This window comes from Bombus pyrosoma, linkage group LG10 (assembly GCF_014825855.1).
Source record: "Bombus pyrosoma isolate SC7728 linkage group LG10, ASM1482585v1, whole genome shotgun sequence".
Classification (NCBI taxonomy): Eukaryota; Metazoa; Arthropoda; class Insecta; order Hymenoptera; family Apidae; genus Bombus; species Bombus pyrosoma.
The window spans coordinates 7210391-7230038 of record NC_057779.1 but is presented as its reverse complement, the minus strand read 5'-3'; the positions used below and the strand labels follow the sequence as shown (position 1 = coordinate 7230038).

The following is a 19648-nucleotide window of genomic DNA, read 5'->3' as shown; positions in this document are numbered from 1 at the left end:
ACAGAAAATAATAAATTATATATTCGTTAAAAATATTATGTTGTTAATTTATCTTCATAATGTATTTTTAATGTAAATGCACGAAAACAAATTATTGTTAAATATACATTTTTATATACACAAATTATTATTTGAAATTGTTTCAAATTGTATACTGTGTAACAATTGTAGTGATTTTAGGATAAGACATTAATAATATAATGTTCTAGCTAAAGCATATATATCACAAACTTTCAACAATAATTGCATATAAATAGCAAACAGTGAAAAATAATGAATGCTAGAAATTATTTTGCTCCTATTAGTGATATCTACCTATTTATTGTTTCTACAGAGTACAATCAGAAAATAAATTGATTATATTGCTATTTTAATATTTCATGTCTTTTATTTTTACATATAATAATATCAAAAATATTTACATTATAATTTTTGTAAGAAAGAATAGGAAAATAACATTAAGATATAAAAAACGTTCAATTTAATGAAATATACTTACAGGAACAAATCTATTTATTATCTATTAAATTGTTTACTGAAACAGGAAAATTAAAATGTATATGTTCAGTTTTTGTATTTGTTAATTAATTACAAATATTTTTAATTTATATTGTTATATAGTAACAAATTATATAACAATACTTTTTCTAATATATATTATCTACCATTTCTTCATTATCTAACCCATCTGATATTTCTAAAGTAGCTGCACATAAACTTGATATTTCTTCTTGTTCATCATTGTTTGAAAAGATTGTATCCAAGCATACAACGGAAAATGCATTTCGCCTTAACATTTTTTCCACTGCCTCTTTCAGAGAATCATAAGCTTCTCTCATACCTTGCGGGTACTGAGATAACAAACCTAACAATAAATTCATTTAGAATCAACTGTTAGATAATTTTCTGAGATCTTATTTAAAAAAGAAAAGAAAGTGAAGATAGTTACTTTTATACTTTGACTGATTCACATCAAAAAGGTGTAGATAAAAACACATTTGATTATACAGTTTTGTATCTGTAAACTTTAAATAAATATAAATAATATATAAAGTATCCAAAATATTTGGAAACAGTGATAAATCTTTTAACTTACGACTCTATGTAAATCACCATCATTACATTTCCTACAAATTGGATATAGTGACTCGAAATCTAATGGTATCCATTGTGTCTGATCACCACATAATGGATTTTCACATTCTAACCATCCGTTATAATACTCGTTAACCAATTCTCGTATAGAAAGTGTCACTACATTTTGTATTGTATTAGCATATGTCCATGGTTGTACTTTACATTCTGAATTTGAACAGGAAGCAAGCGACAATCGATTTCCAAGCTATGTAATTTTTCAACATGTAGTAAATAAATAAAAAGATATGTATAAGAAAAAAAACTTATTTTTTATAATTAATTTCTTACCTCTTCATTTACAACATCTTTAATTATAATTTCTGACTGACATTTTTCGCTTCTACAATTAAACTTCAAAGGGAGACAATACCTAAATCTATCTTCTTCCATTAATAATGGTATATCAGCATGTTCTTGATGTATTATTCTTCTAGATTTATAAGTGTTTTCCAAGCCTATGAAAACGAATTTGATTTATATAATACAAATCTATATTATAAAATTTATATAAAATAAAATTTAAATAAAATAATGTATATAAAATTGATGTCAAATAAAATTGTACCTAAACATTTAGCTAACAAAACATCATCAATTCCTTCAATTGGTTCGCAAATTCGCAAAACAATAGGGAAAATTTGACTCAGTAAATAGTAATTAACATCTATTTTTAAAGCATCACTCTTTTTATATTCATCAATATGATATGCTCTTTCAGTTGCAGATTTTTCTGTTCCATCCTAACATACAGAAAAATGATTATATGTTTAATAGTGTTTATAAAAATAGTATATAAATATTAAATAGTAGTGAAATCGACAAACACGAACATCACATATAATATACGGGATGGTGTCTCCAGCTTTCCACATTCTACCACCTTCTTTATTTAATCTTAAAGCTACTTGGACATGAACTTGTTTAGTATCCGGATATTCATTTGGATTTTTTGATAACTGTTTCGTAATAATTAAAGAAGATAAAGGAACTTGATTTTCTCGAACATTTTGTGCAACATCATGTAATATACTAAAAATTTGTTCTATTCTATCGTCACATGATTTATCAGAGAGAAGATGGTCCAAAATTTTTCTAAAAACGATCATTGATATAAACACTATTAGATATAACATAATATTTTAGTCTATATAACATAGTATTAATAATCTACCTATATTTTGCTTACCTTCCAACATCACAAGCTAATTGACACCAATCTCTTCTCACAATATCAAGACCTTTATGTTCTTGTGTTAACTCTATTTGCCCATTAGGTAATTTTGTCATTATAACTGCAGCATACTTTTTCTTTTGTAAAAGTAATAAATAACGAAAAACACCATCAATATCTAATTCTACTCGTTTATATAATTTATTCACCTCTTGTTTAATCTACACATAGTTTCTATTAGTATTATTTTTCGGATACAAAATAAATAAAAAGTATATTTTTGATATAATATGTACCTTTTTTCCAACAGAAAACACTTCTTCATACTCTAATAAACCTGTATTTATCATTATGGAATCAGTATCTCCATATATAACTTCATAATTCAACTTTTCAACAAGGCTTTTTGTATGTTGCAAAATTTCTCGACCTTTCGCTGCAATGATATTCAATATTTTATAAATACATTTACAAATAAAATTTTATATTTTACCTGTAACCAAGGCAGCAAGTCCTTTAGCATAAAATCTACAATGAGTTGCACCCAAACAACCATACATAGAATTTGCTGTAAGTTTCAAAGCCAGTTGTCTAATATTGTATTGCATCTTCAATTCAGGTGAAATATTTGGGATTTTCATCAGTTTTTTCACCTCTCCTCTACTTTCAACTAATTTGCAAATTTCAGTTGGAATTATTCCAAATTCTAAATTTGATTCAGGAATTGATAAATCCTACATACATGTTTATAAATGAAGTTAAAAGTATTAATTAGTTTTTAATCCATTATAATAAATAAATTTACCTCGTACTCAGCATATGCAGCTCCAGGTATAGTAGTAAAACATAAATTATATTCTTGAATTATACTAGGGTATAAAGAATTAAAATCCATTAATAAAATAAGTTTATCATAAAACCCCTTTTTTGGATCAAGAACTAAGCCACCAACATAAGCCGCTTTCTTTTTACTAGCATTTTCTACATATAGAACAATATTAATGATAAATATATTATGAAGTAGTAACTGTTCATATGTTTAAAAAATATACTATTACCTTCATTCTTTCCTTTTTTCGTAACACGTTTATCAGGTGTTATATAATTTTTCAAATGGAATGCATGCAATAATAAATATTCATTTCTTTCTGCACGTCCTGCTGTTAATGTTCTTGACATAACATTCCCTACATGAATAAAATAAATATATATTAATTGAAAGATCTATGTTATTTGAAACGTTTATATATACTTACCAGCAATACATGTAATTTGTAAAGCAAGTGGGAGAACATTAAGTTCAAAAACAATAGATAAAATGTATAATGCTTCCGTTAATGTTATTTTAATTAAATTATCTATTTTATTAGGAGTATCATAAAATGATGCGCATTCACCAGATTTTATTTCCTTACATTCATTTTCTTTTTTCTTCAATACCTGTTAGAATAATTAGGATTTAATTTTTCTAGTTACGAACGTCGCACATATAAATAATTATTAAATATTTACCGCTGTGCAAAGAGATTGCAAATCATAACTTCTAAGTTTGAGATTTAATTCTTTAGCTGAAATTTGTATGTCACAGATAGGTCGACCAGCTGCTGCTTGATTTAAATTTACTTTTCCCTAAAATATTTTTACTTCTTTATGATCAACACAGTGCTCATTATAAATGTATATGACTATATTTCATACCCTTATTAAAGGAGGTATAGACCGTCTTAACCTTCCAAACCTGCTCCAATTTGAAACTTTCAATGTAATCATTCTTTGCACTAAGATATCAAATTGGAAGCCGCAATCATACCCAATCAACAAATCAGGATCTGCAGTATTTATTATTTTTAATAGTTCTTCGAGTAAATCCGTCTCTGTTTCAAATTTCATTAATGTAGTATATGAAATATTTGAGAGCATTTCTCGTGCTTGTCTTGGCCAAGATGTATCACGTGGATGTGTAATCACTATATGAAATAATGTTAAAATATATCAAATACTGAAAAAATACACATTTGGGATAATAATTTAATAAACAATCATACAACAAAAATGTCGTTGAAATGGTGGTTTTGGCGGTTCTTTATCAATATGATATTTATGATGCATAAGTATTGTAATCATAACTATTTCATTTTGTTGTAATTTTGCATTGAAAGATGTTCGTATATTTAGTGTTGTTATTACCAATGGTGGTAATGTTTGAGACTCAGAGAAAACAGATATATTCTCCATCTTCATGCAATTTACCTATTCAGTTATAACATAATTGATTAGTTAATATGTATATTTACTGATCATAAATTTGATTAATAAATGAAACTGATATACCTTTATTTTACACCAACTGGTTTGTACACCAGTAGGTAATGGAGACTTAATATCTAACCAACATGGTCCCTTAATATTTCTTTCAATTAGAAATAGCTCTAAAGAATTTACTGTTGTTCCAAAAACACTTTCTATTGATGGTCCAGAATAATCAGAGGGAACAGGTGGGTAGTTCGCAGAATATCTTACTTCTAAGTAATCAGACTTCGCTGGAGTACCTTCTTGTTCAAAAGCATAATTTTTTGAGACTTTGCAGCTACGAAATTCCTTTATTCCTAACTTATTTGCAAATTGATTAAATTCTTTATACACATCTTCTATTGTATTTAATTGTTCTTCATCATTATTTCCTTTCAACGATGTTTTTACCTAAAATTTACATTCCTATAATTATTTTATTAAAGCTAAAGAAGAAAAATTATCAATATATAATAGATGATATATAAAAATTGTTAATAATATAATAAAAATAGATAGTATATATAAATATGTATTAAAATATGCTTGAGTACTCATACATATACTCTAGGAAGAAGATAAATTCTTCGTGGAATATTCTTTACTGTTAAACAACAAGAACGGTATTCTTTTATCGAGGGCACAAAAACTTTTCCAAATAAATATACAGCTCCAGGTTGTTTATATGGATCTTCATATGCATCCCACCAATAAAATCTAAATACTTCTTCCTTGTTTGCATTGGTTACAAGTGGTAAAGGCACTTCTGTAGTATCAGTAGGCATTTCAATGTTTGATATTTGTGTTTCAAATTCAATATCTAATGATTTATTAAAATTTTCTAAATCAAAGTTTTCTTCTTCAGCATCTGTATTTTTCATTTGAATGGTTGATTTATTTTTTATAATTTCTTTATTAATAGATGGTTTTGGCTTTTCATTGTGATCTATACTGTCATCTTCAAAATCTGCAGAGAACTGTAATAAACAAAATGTAGTCCAAGTATCATTTCAAAATATTATTAACTAATTAACTTACATCTTCAAGATTTTCACTTTCTGTTTCAATTACTTGACTGATGCTTGTTTCTTTAAGATCTTTTTCTGATTGCATACTCAATATTCTAACTTCTGAATTATCAGAATCATCTATAATTGTTTGACTACTATTTTCATTTGAAGTAAAGTTTTCTATTTGGGCAATTGATTCTGCTTGTTTATGCATGTTTACCTTTTTTGGTTTATCAAACATTACTAAATCATCATCATTATCAACACATTGCATTTTCTCATACTCAGAAATTAATTCTATCTTTTTTTCTACATTTCTAAGAAACCATAATATTATTGTAAAAGTAATACTAAATATATTAAAACACAAATGTCAAATGTATAGAAAAGTTAATTACTTTTCACTTAATTTTGGTGTAGTACAAAATTTGTTCCTCAAAACAGTTTTTGGTTTTGACTGTGTCGGGATATCATCTTTTTTTAGTTCAGACATTAAATCTCCTAAAATACTATCATCGTCCAATTTAGCATCCGTTTTCCTTTTAGACGACATATTCATTAACATATTTTGAATGTTTCCTTTCTTTTTGGCATGATCTTTCTTGCTTTTTCTAGGGCCTGCAACTTTATGCTTTCTTGCTTCTTGTATGCTTTCATCATCTAAATCGTCATCAAAAATTTCTCTACCATCTTCAATATAACCACTTTCTCCTTTTATAACAAATAATTATTTTGTAATACTTATTCTTATTTCTAATAAAAGCAATAATTTTAATGTTATTACCATCATCAATAATCCAATCATCATTTTGCCTTTCTATTACAGTTTTGCTATATTCTTTTTCATCAACTTCCTCATAAACATTTTCCAATTCATCAACTTCATATTTATGTTTGCTACCTTTTAATTGTTTCAATTTTTCTAAAGCTGACAACCGTCCAGTTTTATCAAACTTCTGGCGTTTAGCTCTGCCTGCTGAATTCATAGATAATACAATTTAATAAACATTTATAAATTCAAATTCTATACCAAAATTCAATTCAAAATCTTTCTCATCTTTAGTTATTACAAGAATATCTTAAAGTAATGAACCTACCGTATTCAATAAACATTTGAAAACGGAACAAAATATTCTTAAATTTAATTAAATAGTTAAACAATAAAAGCAATGAAATGTAAGTAATACTTTAAAATTAAGAAATAAAATTCGTAAAGAATTAAAATATTATAACACTTACATTGTGTGTCACTCATATTTCCCAAAAATAAATTGTTAAATCACAATGTAAAAAATATCATAAATAGCTAATACTACAGGAAGCAAAATTAAAAAACATTCACATATAGAAGAAAATCAGAGTACTTGATTAAGGTTTTAATGGCAGATACATTTAGTCATTTTGGCGGGAGTTTTATTGAAATCGATACCTTTCTAAATATCGATTACTCTCGATTGGTACAATTGTAACTTTTGTACATAAAACATATTACCAACTTCGTGCAAAGAGTTTGTGTTCAACGATCGAAAAGTTGCAGACAGGTAATTATTCAAGCATTTAAGAAAAGTATTTTTTGCATGTATAATAATTTATTGTAACAGTTACTATTAATAAATGTAATTTATTGTGCACAATTATTTTTATTCTGTTACCGTTATGGAAGATTTAAATCGTGTAGTTTTCGTGTCGTCATTGTATTGTCTTATACTGTACTGTGAAATTGTTAAAAACATGTAATTTGTTACAATAATCATCAGATTATTTCATTTATCAATTAATTAACAAAGATAGGAAGTTCTCTTACTTTTGTTTTGCTTGATAAAGTATAAATTATCGTATCGAATAAAAAAGAAGTCTTTTCTCCATTTATTACGTTTTATTTTTAATCTCCTAAAATAAAAATATAAAATACCATGACTTATTTATGTAATATTTTACAAGTCAATGTAACAAATTTAGTAAAAAATATAAAAAGTACAGATCTGAATTTTGTTTTTAATTATTTTAGTTATAATGTCAAAAGCACATAGTCCTACTGTTTTTAATGGAGAGGCTGACAATTTTTATGACCCAAATTTTACTTTGGACATTAACAAAAGGATGCGTGTACCAAAAAGTATTCGTGTGAGTGGCGACTACACAGAAGAAGAAATAGCTGATACCAATGGTTCTAGCTGGAATCAGATTGTTGCAGGAGATAAATTTGAAATGCATGTTCCAGACAGAATTTTAGTTGTTGGTAAATATATAATCTTCTGTTTATTGATAAATTTATATTTAAATTTAAATTATTGATAAATTTAATTGTTATATAACCAAGTTAATTTTTTTATTAAAAATATATTTTACAAAATCATTAATTATACATAAGTAAGGTAAAACTTGTTAATATTAGATATAATTAAATAAATCTAGGACAAGAACAACATGTTGGAACTAGAGCACCACCAAGAGAAATTACATTAGAAAATGCTGTTTTACCACCTGAAGCAGGCATGGTTAGAGTGCAGGTAAATATTTAAGATTGTTAAATGAATTTAAATATATACTTTAAAGATTTATTCTTAAATATGATTTAGTCAGTAAAGATTTTCTCATATTTTTTAAGATTTAGCATTTTGCTATATTAGAATTCAATAATATCTACAATTTTCTTACTATATTGATAGACTCCACCAAGGATTTTGACACTGGATGACCATTATTTTCCAGCAGTTGATGAAGAAGAACCAAATTCATACCCAACAGAAACTAAGGATTCATTATCATCTAAATCACATGGACAATATTCTACAGAAACACAAATAGTTAGGTATGCTAGGTAATAACTAATACTTTTCAATTCATATATATAAAATTATATATACAAAGTGGACTAATAACTGATGTTATGAAAATATGAAAAAACTTGTATGTACTATAAGGAGAGTCATAATGTATCAGTAGCATTTCTTTATTTTTCTTCTTTCTTGGTGGAATGATTTACAGATTTCGAAGATACTTCTACTTTTTTCATACTATATAATTTCATTTTTAGTAAAATAATAGATATCTCAATAATTTCAAGTATATATAATACAAGATCATTTGATATAAAAAAAAGAGTAGAATAACAAACTTTATATTATAAGAGGTGTCTCAAATATGTTTGCACTGATGTAACGTAGCAATCGCCGATTTCATAAAACTTTTGATTTGGTAACATATGAAATAATCAACGTTATTGGTCCACTCTATAAATATATTACTTTTTTCTTGAGAATACATAATTATTTTTCTAGAGAACAGACACCCTCATATAGTGCACTTAATGTTTCTCTTCCACCTAGTGAAGAGATACAACATTTACGTCGGCAAGTAGGGAAATTAAATCGTCGAGTAATGGCAATCGAACTTGAGATGTTGCAACGTCAACAAAGAGAAAAAATTTTATATGCGTTAACATTAACGTATCTAATTCTTAAAGCTTTTTCATGGTTGACCAGAAACTGAATTTATGTTAAGAAAATACGAAATATTTGTATCTTGTGTGAAAAAATGGAGCTCTTTATCCATATAAATACAAGATATTCTGGAAGAGTCTCCTTTGCTCCAAGAAGACATTTGTAACCAAAGACTCTTTATCTTGAATATGAAATTACAACATATTCAAAGTAAATGTATGTATCGTATATATTCAAAAGTAAGTTACTCCTGATACTTGCATGAAAGTACTATAATTAAAATTTTAAATATCTTATAAAATTCAATGTTTGTTATATTTATATCATTCTTTTTTATTGTTTACTATGAATTGAAACTCTTTCTTGCTTAATATATGTAAGAAAATTGAATATATACGATACTAATCTTTTTAAAGTAATTGAATTTGAATGTTTAAGTATGTTTGTAAAAAGTAATTTGCATGATCAAATAAGCAGAACATGATTTCTTTTGATCTATTAAAGAATCCATTTTACACGCATAATTGTAATTGTTTAAAAGTAATGAACTATAAACAAATATCAGGCTTAATTATAGTATGTGACAGATAATTGTAAATTTGTAAAAGTATGGAAAATGATGTTATGAGATTCTAGGTATTGAAATTGAAACTTTAATTTTTATTTCCTCATTTACTGTTGTTTAATTATATATATAATTTAAAATATTATATTGTAGCACAATGCATTGATAAAATTATATAATTAATTATTATGAATACTTAATTTAATTCTATGTTCGACATATTTTTTGTGGCCATGATATTCACACCATTGTACATTTATAACATATATAACATATTATTAATGAAAAATAAATAATAAACTTGTAATAATTTTCTTTTATTAATACACGTGCTACAAATTTATTGCAACTATTATAGTTTACATCTTTAAAGATTGTTTATATGCTGTAATATAAACCTTGGCTTTTAAGATATTATTAAATTCATAGCAAATTTAGCATCTGAATATATTAAAGTTTGACATCGATTTCTTTTTATTTACAACAAAAAAAAGTTTCTTAAAGTATCTATTTTCAATTTATCCATCAAATGAGAAACTAATCTATATTTTCAGTAGATATCTATCAATATATGATATAATAAATGAATGTATCAAAATGCATAAATAAAATGATAATAATATTATATTATTTCTTGCATTATTTACTATTCATTACAGAATGTCACTAACTATATTGCATTATTGTATAACAAATTACAATTACACAACAAATTAATGTCTTAAATAATTAAATTGTTATTATCATTATTACTACCATATCACAATTGAAATTTTAACCTTATATACAAAATGTTATATTTTTCTATGTTCAGATATCAATTACTAAATATAATTTCAATCAAATTTGTTAATGAATCAAAACAAAAAGATTTGGAAATTGACTGATATTTTCATAAATATGTTACGGTAGTTCTTTTTGGCATTATATATAATTGAAAACATCATACACTTCTAAATTCATATTATAAAAAATCAATGTTTTATTATATTTTATTATGTACTAAAAAATAAAAATTAGACATCATTTTAACATTATTTATTCTTACTTAATAATACTTAATAAAATGTTTTCTATATTATATTAATGCATTATATATAATATAATTATTATAGCAAAAAATTACTAAATTGTTTGTATATACTCTATATTAGATTTTCATAATCATAGAAACAATAAATGAAATTTTTATCAAAATTTATACATGAAATTTTTCCTATATGATGTATACAAATATTATATCGCATCATATCATATATTATGTGAATTAATTCTATATTACACAATGTGTACGAACTAAATTCATCAAAACACGACCATACTCAACATTGAGTATCTAGTTTCTAGCTCTAATCATCAGTAGAAAACTAGTAAATACGAAGATAAAAAGGAAATTTTCATACTGTGCAATAATATTAATATATATATGCAATAATATATAATATATAAAAATAACAGGAACAACATATTTTTTAATTTAATCTATCTAATCCAATCATATCGGACTATAGGATAACACACGTTTGACGGAATAATCGTATAGGGACCTTATTGTTGCGAATGTTAGACAATCTGTTAATACATACGAGAGGTCAGTGTACGTCACGTAGTTATTATTCAGAGTTGAGGATTTTGTGGAAATTTATCTGTCTGGAAGTGTAAGGAAAAAAGATTCCTGAGACTCTCTCGCGGCAAGACATTACGGGAAAATAACGCGGAGGTCTCAGGTTCAGCGAATTTCATAGTTTGAAGACTTCCCGTAAGAAAGAAGTGTCCGCGGTACATCGAGTGCTATAACGCTAGTCGCATGTAATTGTGGTATTGCGTTTGAAAAACTTTATTTTATTAAAGGCACAGCCGTCTATTTGGCGTCTGTGAAGAGAGGACAAGAGTGTGTGATAGGTTATGTCAACTGGATTGGCAGGTGCTGTTTCAAATCAGGTCAGTGTGTTGACTTGCTACCACACCGCTATACTGCAGATACCTTTCACTGAAGACAGCCATTCTAAATTTTGTATATTTTTCCATGCAACGGAATGCAGCGGATGAAAGGACAAACTAACAGTCAAGGTGAGACTTTGTATTTTCCTACGATTTTTTCTTTTTTTCATTATTTCTTTTGCCGATTTGTAATTCTAAAAACAGATGAACTGTTCATTATTATTCATTATTGTTCAAAATTACTGCATGCGTGCATAGATTTTTGTACTCCAAATAGTATAATTTACTCCGAGTTTGTGTCTATTGTGTGCAATTTTATCAATGCCTGTCGGTGTCACGGTAAGTTAATGCACGCAATTTTTTTTTAACTAATACGAAGTGTTGTTATCTATATTTTTAGCCGATCTTTATATAGGTATATATACATAGTGCATTAACCTATCTGTATGCTTTAGTATATATCGGATATGTTAGGTTATCAATAGCATTATTTCATACCATTTTTTTTAACGAATTCAGAATCGTGTTCGCTTATATATATGTGTGTGTTTGTGTATATATATATATGTTACTGATAATTTGAAATATTCATAAAAATCTTAAAAAATAATACGTTCATATATCGGCTACGTCATACAGTAAAATTATTAAAAATATTACATAATTTAGTAAAAAAACCAAAATCATTTATTTATATCGATTTGTTAATATTATGAAATATCTTATACAAGATGTAATTATTAAACCAGACTAACCTACTATTTTGTATATTATAATTAATATTTCACTGTATTCAAAATTCGATTTGTACACAAAATCTTGTAACATGGTGTCATTTTTAATTATTCATTATTGAAATTATGTTTTTTTACTAGAAGATAAAATAAAGTCTTTCTTATGTGTTTTGTAACACATGTAGTTTTTACCAATTTTAATATGTTGAAATTTTCAATATAGAATTGTTTATAACAATCACTTGGAAAAATTTCTCTAAATTAAGAAATTAAAGAAATTTTGCTAAAAGACAATTTCTTAATTTTTAATAGTAATGTGTAGTTATTGTACCATATATTCGATATGGTTTTAAATTCTGAATCATAAGAATATTTTGTTTTATAATTGATATTTTGTTGATAGTATTTAATTATTAAATAGAAATATTTCTAACAATATACTGGGATAGTCAATTTCATTTAAGAATTATCATTTGAACTAAGTTGTTAAAGAATTCATTTTAGATTATTTGATCAAGAAAAGTTCATTTTATATATTAATGAAATGAAATTTCATCCTAATAGTGAGCAATGGTCCTAAAGAACACCAGCAGCAACAACAGACAGAACATGCTGGTGGAGAAGATACTGGATTTGATTCATGGAGAGGAGGCAATAGTACACATCATTCTAGTTATCCAATTGGAACTGGTGATCCATATAGCCCTTACTATGCAAGTACTTCATTCCCTTATCAAACATTTGGTGCTGGGGATGGTACTTGGTCAAATGGAACAGACCCAGTTGCGTTTCTTTCTGGCTATGGAGGTCAAATAGGTCACGATGCATATGGCATGGATGGAATGTTTTCTGCTAGTGCAGGAGGTGGTTTTAGTACATTTGGTCAGCCTGCTTTTAATTATTTTCATGGAAATGGTGATTTTAGTGCTTGGGGCACTCCAAGAAAAACACGCTATGAAGATTATTATCCTCCACGTGGAAATGAAAATTATCCAACACCTAGTAACGCAGAAATTAAGACTATTGAACAAAGTGTGCAAGGCTTGTCACTAGGAAGTGGAGAAGTTCCACGTCAAGAACAAACTTCATCTAATCAATCAATAAAACCAGAAGCAAAAGAACCTAGAAAGATAACATGGGCCAGTGTTGCAAGTCAACCTGCAAAGCCTGTTCCTCCACTTTCATCTTCTCAAGGAATGAAAAAAAAGGCTGGAATGCCACCACCACCTATTGTGCCAGGGAAGCACAATATGGACATTGGAACATGGGGTGAAGGTAAATCTTCTGCACCTCCTCCAACAGCACCACCGCCACCACAAGTACAGCCTCCTGTTCCACCACCTCCGCCACTGGCTCAGAGACAGAGACCTCCTCCTCCTCCACCATGTTGGAATAGACAACCTACAACACCTCCATCACCTCCACAATCGCAGATTCATATGCCCCAACAACAACAGCACCAACATCAACAGCAGCAGCAGCAGCAGCAGCAACAACAGCAGCAGCAGCAGCAGCAACAACAGCAGCAACAACAGCAGCAACTGCAGCCACAACAGCAGCAAATTACACAATCACAGTCGCATCCTGTCTTAGATAAGCTGAAAGTGAAGAATGATTATAATCCTGTAGAATTTGATGAAACTGCTCCTGGAGCTAGGTTTTTTGTAATCAAATCTTACTCTGAGGATGATATTCATAGATCCATTAAATATGAGATTTGGTGCAGTACTGAGCATGGTAATAAAAGATTGGATCAAGCATATAAAGAAGCCAGTTGTGAAGGTGCGCCTTTATATTTGTTCTTTTCTGTCAATGGATCTGGTCACTTTTGTGGTATGGCACAAATGGTGTCACCTGTTGACTATAAGAGCAATAGCTCTGTATGGTCTCAAGATAAATGGAAAGGCCAATTTCGTGTACGTTGGATTTATGTTAAAGATGTTCCTAATGTGCAACTTCGTCACATTAGACTAGAAAACAATGAAAATAAACCAGTGACTAATTCAAGGGATGCACAGGAAGTCCCTCATGCAAAAGGCATAACAGTGCTGCGTATATTACATACTTATCGACATTCAACTAGCATTTTTGATGACTTTGGACATTATGAACGTAAACAAGCAGAAGAAGATCAACGTAAGGCTCCATCAAATGCTATACAACATCATCATTCTTCCAATCATAGAAATAGAGGACATTCAGATTTATCAAGGGATCATCATCCTCATCAATCGCATTTACATCATCAACGCAAAGTAAGTGACAGCATTATGATATTATAAATATAATGAAATTCAGAATTAATTATATGGTAGTACTATTGTATCTCTTTGTATAGGATCGGGATGGTGGTCGTGGTAGAGGCAGAGGAGGTTCACGCCAGTAGCGATGGATACAACAAGAATATAATACTGTTCATAATAGTAATCATCGTAAAGAAAGCATGCTACGACTAATTATCGTCTTACTACTTACCTTTGCTTTCTTGGATACACAAAAGGCTTCTAATTCCTGTGAAAACTTGTCATCATTGAGACTATTTCCTTCTGTTAAATAATCAACTTGTATGATAATTAGCGTCACGACGGCATCATAAATATTATCTGATCATAACTACCATGAAGAAGAACGTAATTCAATTTCAAGGGATATTGGGTAACCTTGCTGACAGTTATAAGCATATAGTGTGGTGTTGCGTGCTATTCATCGAAAGGTGTTTCTTAAACGTACAAATTAAAAATGCGAGAAAAATGAAATATGGAACAGAAGAAAAAACTGTAATATATGGACTAACCCTTGTAAAATGCTTAAACTTTTGTTGATAATGAAAAAATCTATGCGAGAACAATATTGTAAGCAAGTGTCATTTAAATCAATTACCATTTTAAACTTTGATGGACATATAACCTGGTGCCTGTGGCTGAAAGGACTCACCTTTCTTTGTTATAAAGGTGCAAGGGCTTATTACAACGTTTTAAGTTTATGTGTAACAATTATGCTTGATCATTGGATAATAATAGAAATTATTGTCAACTGATTATTTTATGCATATTCTATATCTATTGCAAATTATATATATAATATATATATATATTGTTCTAATATATATTATATATTACATATATTCATTATATATATTATATATACATTAATTATATATAATATGTATAAATATATATAAATATATATAATATAATTATATATGTGTATTATATATATATTACCTCTTATTATATTATTATATTATTCATGGACTGCAAAAGTGAACTAAAACATTATATGAAAATAATATTATAGTTACTCTATAGTAACATATATGATAATGATTACTGTACTATTTTATGAAAATTTCATGAGATATCAGTTTTATTGTTAAAATTGACTGTTACTTTATTTTATTTTAATGTTTGATACACTTTTTGTCATGGTTTCATTATTTTATAAATTCCAGTTGTTTTTACTGAAATAGAAACCTTGTGTTTTTGTATATTGAAAAAAAAAGGAATATGTATACTTTTCATGCCCATTAAGAAAAAGGCTCCTTTAAAAATAATATCAGTAAATTTAAACAATTTTTCACAAATTATATGTAGAAAATTGAACACTAATATAACAAGAATTGCTTAACTAATGTGGATTTAGTAAACTAAAATATATAAAATAATAGATTCCATCTTAAATTTGATTACATTTTGCTGGTAGTTATATATACACATTTACATATACATAGTTACATATAGTAATTAATTTGTAGAAAATTGTAAAAGAAGCAGTAAAATAAGGAAATTTGAGTTCTTTAAGTTTTATAAAAATTAAATTACTTTTTCATTGCAAATTAGTATCATTTTTTCATATGATCAAAGAATTAATCACAAAGTAGTGACATGAGATTTTGAGTTGATTAAAAAGTTTGTACAAAATTAATCAATGAATTAAACCACAGAGTAGTTTAATGCAGATTTTTTAATGAAGGTATGCATATTATCATAACTACTTTTGCATACTCAATCATAAACAGCAAGAAAGGGAATCTGAATCATATACATTACAAATCTCTTTTCTTGTTTTTATATTGTAAATGATTAAAAAACAAACACATTTTATTAAAGTAATATATCAATATTAAAAATTTGTAGCTAATGTTTTTGAATCACTTTAGCTTATTTATAGTTTACAAGTAGAATAAGTTGCTCAGAAAATGGACATGCAGTAATGTCCAATAACTAAAAACAACTGAATAAAAATTAAATCTATTAAAGTTCTGTATTTTAATTGAACAGCACTAAAGTATTTTGTTAGACTATTTACTAAGAAGTATTTTATGGGAAATTATTATTGAAAATAGTTGCTTTTTTCAATCATTTTAGAGTTCTGCTTAAAAATATTTGGATTCCAAAGTTTATCTAAACTTTATTTTATGGTTAATATAGCACATATGCTAATGTATACAGACTGTGTATCTGTATATTATCATTGTATTATAATATGCAGACATACAAATAGTATACTTGTAATGTACTACATTGTTTAGTATTTACATTGTATAATTGTACTTGATTAAATATTGATTTGAACTATGAATTTAATATTCAAATTGAACTATTACAGAATCATGTATGCAGGCAATGAATTTTTTAGAAAATATGAATTTGATTTAGTTTTGATTGCAAGTTCTGTAATTAAAAAATGATAAAAGATTGAGTAGTAATTGCGTTCAACGTAATACATGTATAATACCGATGTTTTATGATCATGCGTTATCAAATATTAACTTACTTAAAGCAATTATTTAAATTAAGAAAACCATATTTTAAAGTGTGATAAATTAATGTATATTTGTAAATTTGTTGAAAATATTGTGTTGAACGTAATTATTGATCAGAAATAATATTTCTTTATCATCATTGCACCTGATCATCCCATTTTATTTACTTTTTTGCTTTGTTTTCAGTAAATGTCTTTGGATCTTGATGAGATGATTGTTTATTATTTGTTATTAAATCTGGACAAAGCTCTTCTGGTGGTGGTGTGCGTGGTCGTAATTCACCATGTTCTCCTTCATATCGACATTTAGTTTGAATTTCAAAATCCTTTATACATTGTTTCATATTAATATCTCTTGCAACGGTCTCTCTAGACGGTTCGAGCGATTGCAATTTCGTTTCTTCATTATCTTGAATCTTTTTCGTTTCTATCCCTATATCGGCGGAAAGTAAATTTTGCTTAACTAAATAATTACGAATACTATCTCGTACATTTTGTGGAAACTTTTCAGGATTCGTCTCAATGTAACGATGCACAAAGAGATCAGCGCCAGTTATTATGAAATAATGATTAAAAATATTAATTTTTGCACCAATATAGAAATCTTGAGGGGTATAATATTCTGGATTATCTCTTCCAGTCTTTGGTTTCGCAACCAATGTTGCTTTTAAGAAACAACCTTCGCGACGTCCTGAATTACGTTTTTGAAGTTCCTGTACGAGTACAGTACCGTCACTTAAACTGTATTCTAAAATAAAGTCGCGACTTTTATCCTCCGGATGTACCATATCTATTTTCATAGAATAACGTAGTTTTTTAGGGAAATTAAGAAGTTGTCGAATGACATCTTTCTTAGGTGGTTCCGGTATAAATGATAGACAAGAAACGTAAGTATCTTCAGCTGTACCGAAGATTATATGTGGTGGAGGTTTATACTCTGCTGCAGCTATAACATCTTTCGTTGGAAAAGGAACTGCTTCCGGTTGCGTTATTCCTAACATATCTGAATAATATTTTCGTGTGAAGGAGTCACAATCATGCAAAAGAAATCGTCGATTGAATATAAAAACTGTGCCACCTATCTGCAATTAAATAGAAAAATACATAAATTATAACATATTAATACACACGTATATTTATAAATTATTTATAGACTAACTAAAAAGTCACTTGGTGTATAGTATTCAATGATCTCTGGATCGCCATATTCCATATATGTAGCAGGATAAGTTGATGGTAAATTTTTCCAATCCTTTGGCACTTTCATTCTTTTTAATAGCATTGGTACCGGATCTTTCCCGCTATTCGGTTTTTGTACTTCACGAACAGCGATCGTATCGTCCGTCAAGAAATACATAATCTGATAAATATCGTCATCCCAAGTTGCAGTAAACAATAATACCATTTTATCATATTCTAAAAATCGTCGTCTATCATCATCTGATATTTTTGTAATACAAGTTAGTGTTTTCTGCTTGCTCAATCTCAGTTCTGTATAAGGATCTACAGGAGGTTCTTCCTTATCTCCAACATCTATACCTTGGCTATTTAAATACTCTCTAGTAAATAGATCGCAATCAATAATATGATAGACTACACCATAAATACCTGCAAACCCATAATAAAGCTAAATAAAAAATAAAAAACAATAATTAATATGTCAAAAGATTATAAAAGATAAATGCAGATGTATTTTTCTTTATTAAAAAAAAATAAATTAAATAAAAGTTGGACTCTTTGTCGCTTCTTATTAATAAACGTATGCATATACAATCATAACAGAAACATTTTTATAACTTACATACGTCAATTCCAACATTAAAATCTTTCCAATGAAATGTGTCGCCATTTATATTTTTTATAATTTTATCACGTCTAACAAGCTTCCCTTGCTGAAAGCCGACATTATCAATTGCAGGCTCAATTACACATACAGTATCATTCTCCAAATGATATATTATATTAACATGACGTATACGAAAATGTTCATCTGGAGAATTAAAAACTCCTTGACGAAAAAACGCTTTAAAGCAGAGGCATTTCTGCGCAAATAGCGCATAGTGTGGAATGAATTGTCGATATGCATATTCCTTTACACGACCATATGTTAATGATGGATCATAACTAAATTTTAATTAATATCATTATATCAAAAAGATTGAAAACTGATATAAAATTAAGAAAAGAACAAATCAGATTTTACAAAAATGAATTTTATATTTTTGCGTTTATTTATCACTTACTGTACAGAATCCTCTTCTTTTACATAAGCACTAGATGCAATATCTATTGGTCTTCCTCCGATACCACTGTGTCTATCACGTACTACACGATAACCATTTAAAAAATGAAATTTTTGTAATAACCTATAGTCTTTGATCTTCAAAAGAGATATGTTCTCGCTTAATTTTATTGAATATAATGATTGTAATAATTAATTCAAATAATTTCTCAGACTTACATTTGGATCTTGAAATGTATAGCCTGGTATAAGTGGTAGATTTTCCATATTAAATTTTAAATTATTTAATAAAATATATTTTCAAGAAGCATTTCTATTGAATATCTATTGAACTTGTAGCTGTTAAAAAGAT

The 19648-nt window shown here is 27.5% G+C and overlaps 4 protein-coding genes across 8 annotated transcripts; 2 read left to right on the top strand and 2 right to left on the bottom strand.

The window, feature by feature from the left end:
* Nucleotides 1-539: 539 nt before the first annotated feature.
* On the bottom strand, nucleotides 540-7004 carry LOC122571515 (DNA polymerase alpha catalytic subunit). Of its 2 annotated transcripts, none has more exons than XM_043735357.1 (21): nucleotides 6847-7004; nucleotides 6392-6583; nucleotides 6006-6318; nucleotides 5636-5924; nucleotides 5158-5574; nucleotides 4640-5008; nucleotides 4354-4558; nucleotides 4007-4275; nucleotides 3821-3937; nucleotides 3565-3748; nucleotides 3367-3495; nucleotides 3114-3289; nucleotides 2802-3042; nucleotides 2605-2744; nucleotides 2324-2529; nucleotides 1968-2229; nucleotides 1703-1877; nucleotides 1426-1592; nucleotides 1097-1342; nucleotides 950-1025; nucleotides 540-865 (listed from the first exon to the last, which is right to left on the bottom strand). In XM_043735357.1, the coding sequence occupies exons 1-21, from the start codon at nucleotides 6860-6862 to the stop codon at nucleotides 648-650; spliced, it is 4407 nt and encodes a 1468-aa protein (XP_043591292.1). In that variant the 5' UTR covers nucleotides 6863-7004; the 3' UTR covers nucleotides 540-647. The 2 variants fall into 2 exon arrangements, with proteins under 2 accessions (XP_043591292.1, XP_043591293.1); XM_043735358.1 differs by having other exon boundaries at nucleotides 6392-6580.
* Nucleotides 7005-7015: 11 nt separating this feature from the next.
* LOC122571517 (transport and Golgi organization protein 11) lies at nucleotides 7016-10245 on the top strand. Of its 4 annotated transcripts, none has more exons than XM_043735363.1 (5): nucleotides 7016-7148; nucleotides 7616-7846; nucleotides 8023-8117; nucleotides 8277-8428; nucleotides 8889-10245. In XM_043735363.1, the coding sequence occupies exons 2-5, from the start codon at nucleotides 7621-7623 to the stop codon at nucleotides 9097-9099; spliced, it is 684 nt and encodes a 227-aa protein (XP_043591298.1). In that variant the 5' UTR covers nucleotides 7016-7148; nucleotides 7616-7620; the 3' UTR covers nucleotides 9100-10245. The 4 variants fall into 4 exon arrangements, with proteins under 4 accessions (XP_043591298.1, XP_043591299.1, XP_043591296.1 ...); XM_043735364.1 differs by lacking the exon at nucleotides 7016-7148 and adding an exon at nucleotides 7216-7340; XM_043735361.1 differs by lacking the exon at nucleotides 7016-7148 and adding an exon at nucleotides 7377-7533.
* Nucleotides 10246-11185: 940 nt separating this feature from the next.
* LOC122571516 (YTH domain-containing family protein 3-like) lies at nucleotides 11186-15330 on the top strand. The gene is made up of 4 exons (XM_043735360.1): nucleotides 11186-11556; nucleotides 11658-11685; nucleotides 12855-14545; nucleotides 14629-15330. The coding sequence occupies exons 1-4, from the start codon at nucleotides 11521-11523 to the stop codon at nucleotides 14674-14676; spliced, it is 1803 nt and encodes a 600-aa protein (XP_043591295.1). The 5' UTR covers nucleotides 11186-11520; the 3' UTR covers nucleotides 14677-15330.
* Nucleotides 15331-15526: 196 nt separating this feature from the next.
* LOC122571691 (EF-hand domain-containing protein 1-like) lies at nucleotides 15527-19563 on the bottom strand. Its single transcript, XM_043735753.1, has 5 exons — nucleotides 19516-19563; nucleotides 19298-19434; nucleotides 18856-19184; nucleotides 18214-18662; nucleotides 15527-18136 (listed from the first exon to the last, which is right to left on the bottom strand). Exons 1-5 carry the CDS (start codon nucleotides 19561-19563, stop codon nucleotides 17219-17221), a joined length of 1881 nt encoding a protein of 626 aa, XP_043591688.1. The 3' UTR covers nucleotides 15527-17218.
* Between the last annotated feature and the right edge of the window lie 85 nt (nucleotides 19564-19648).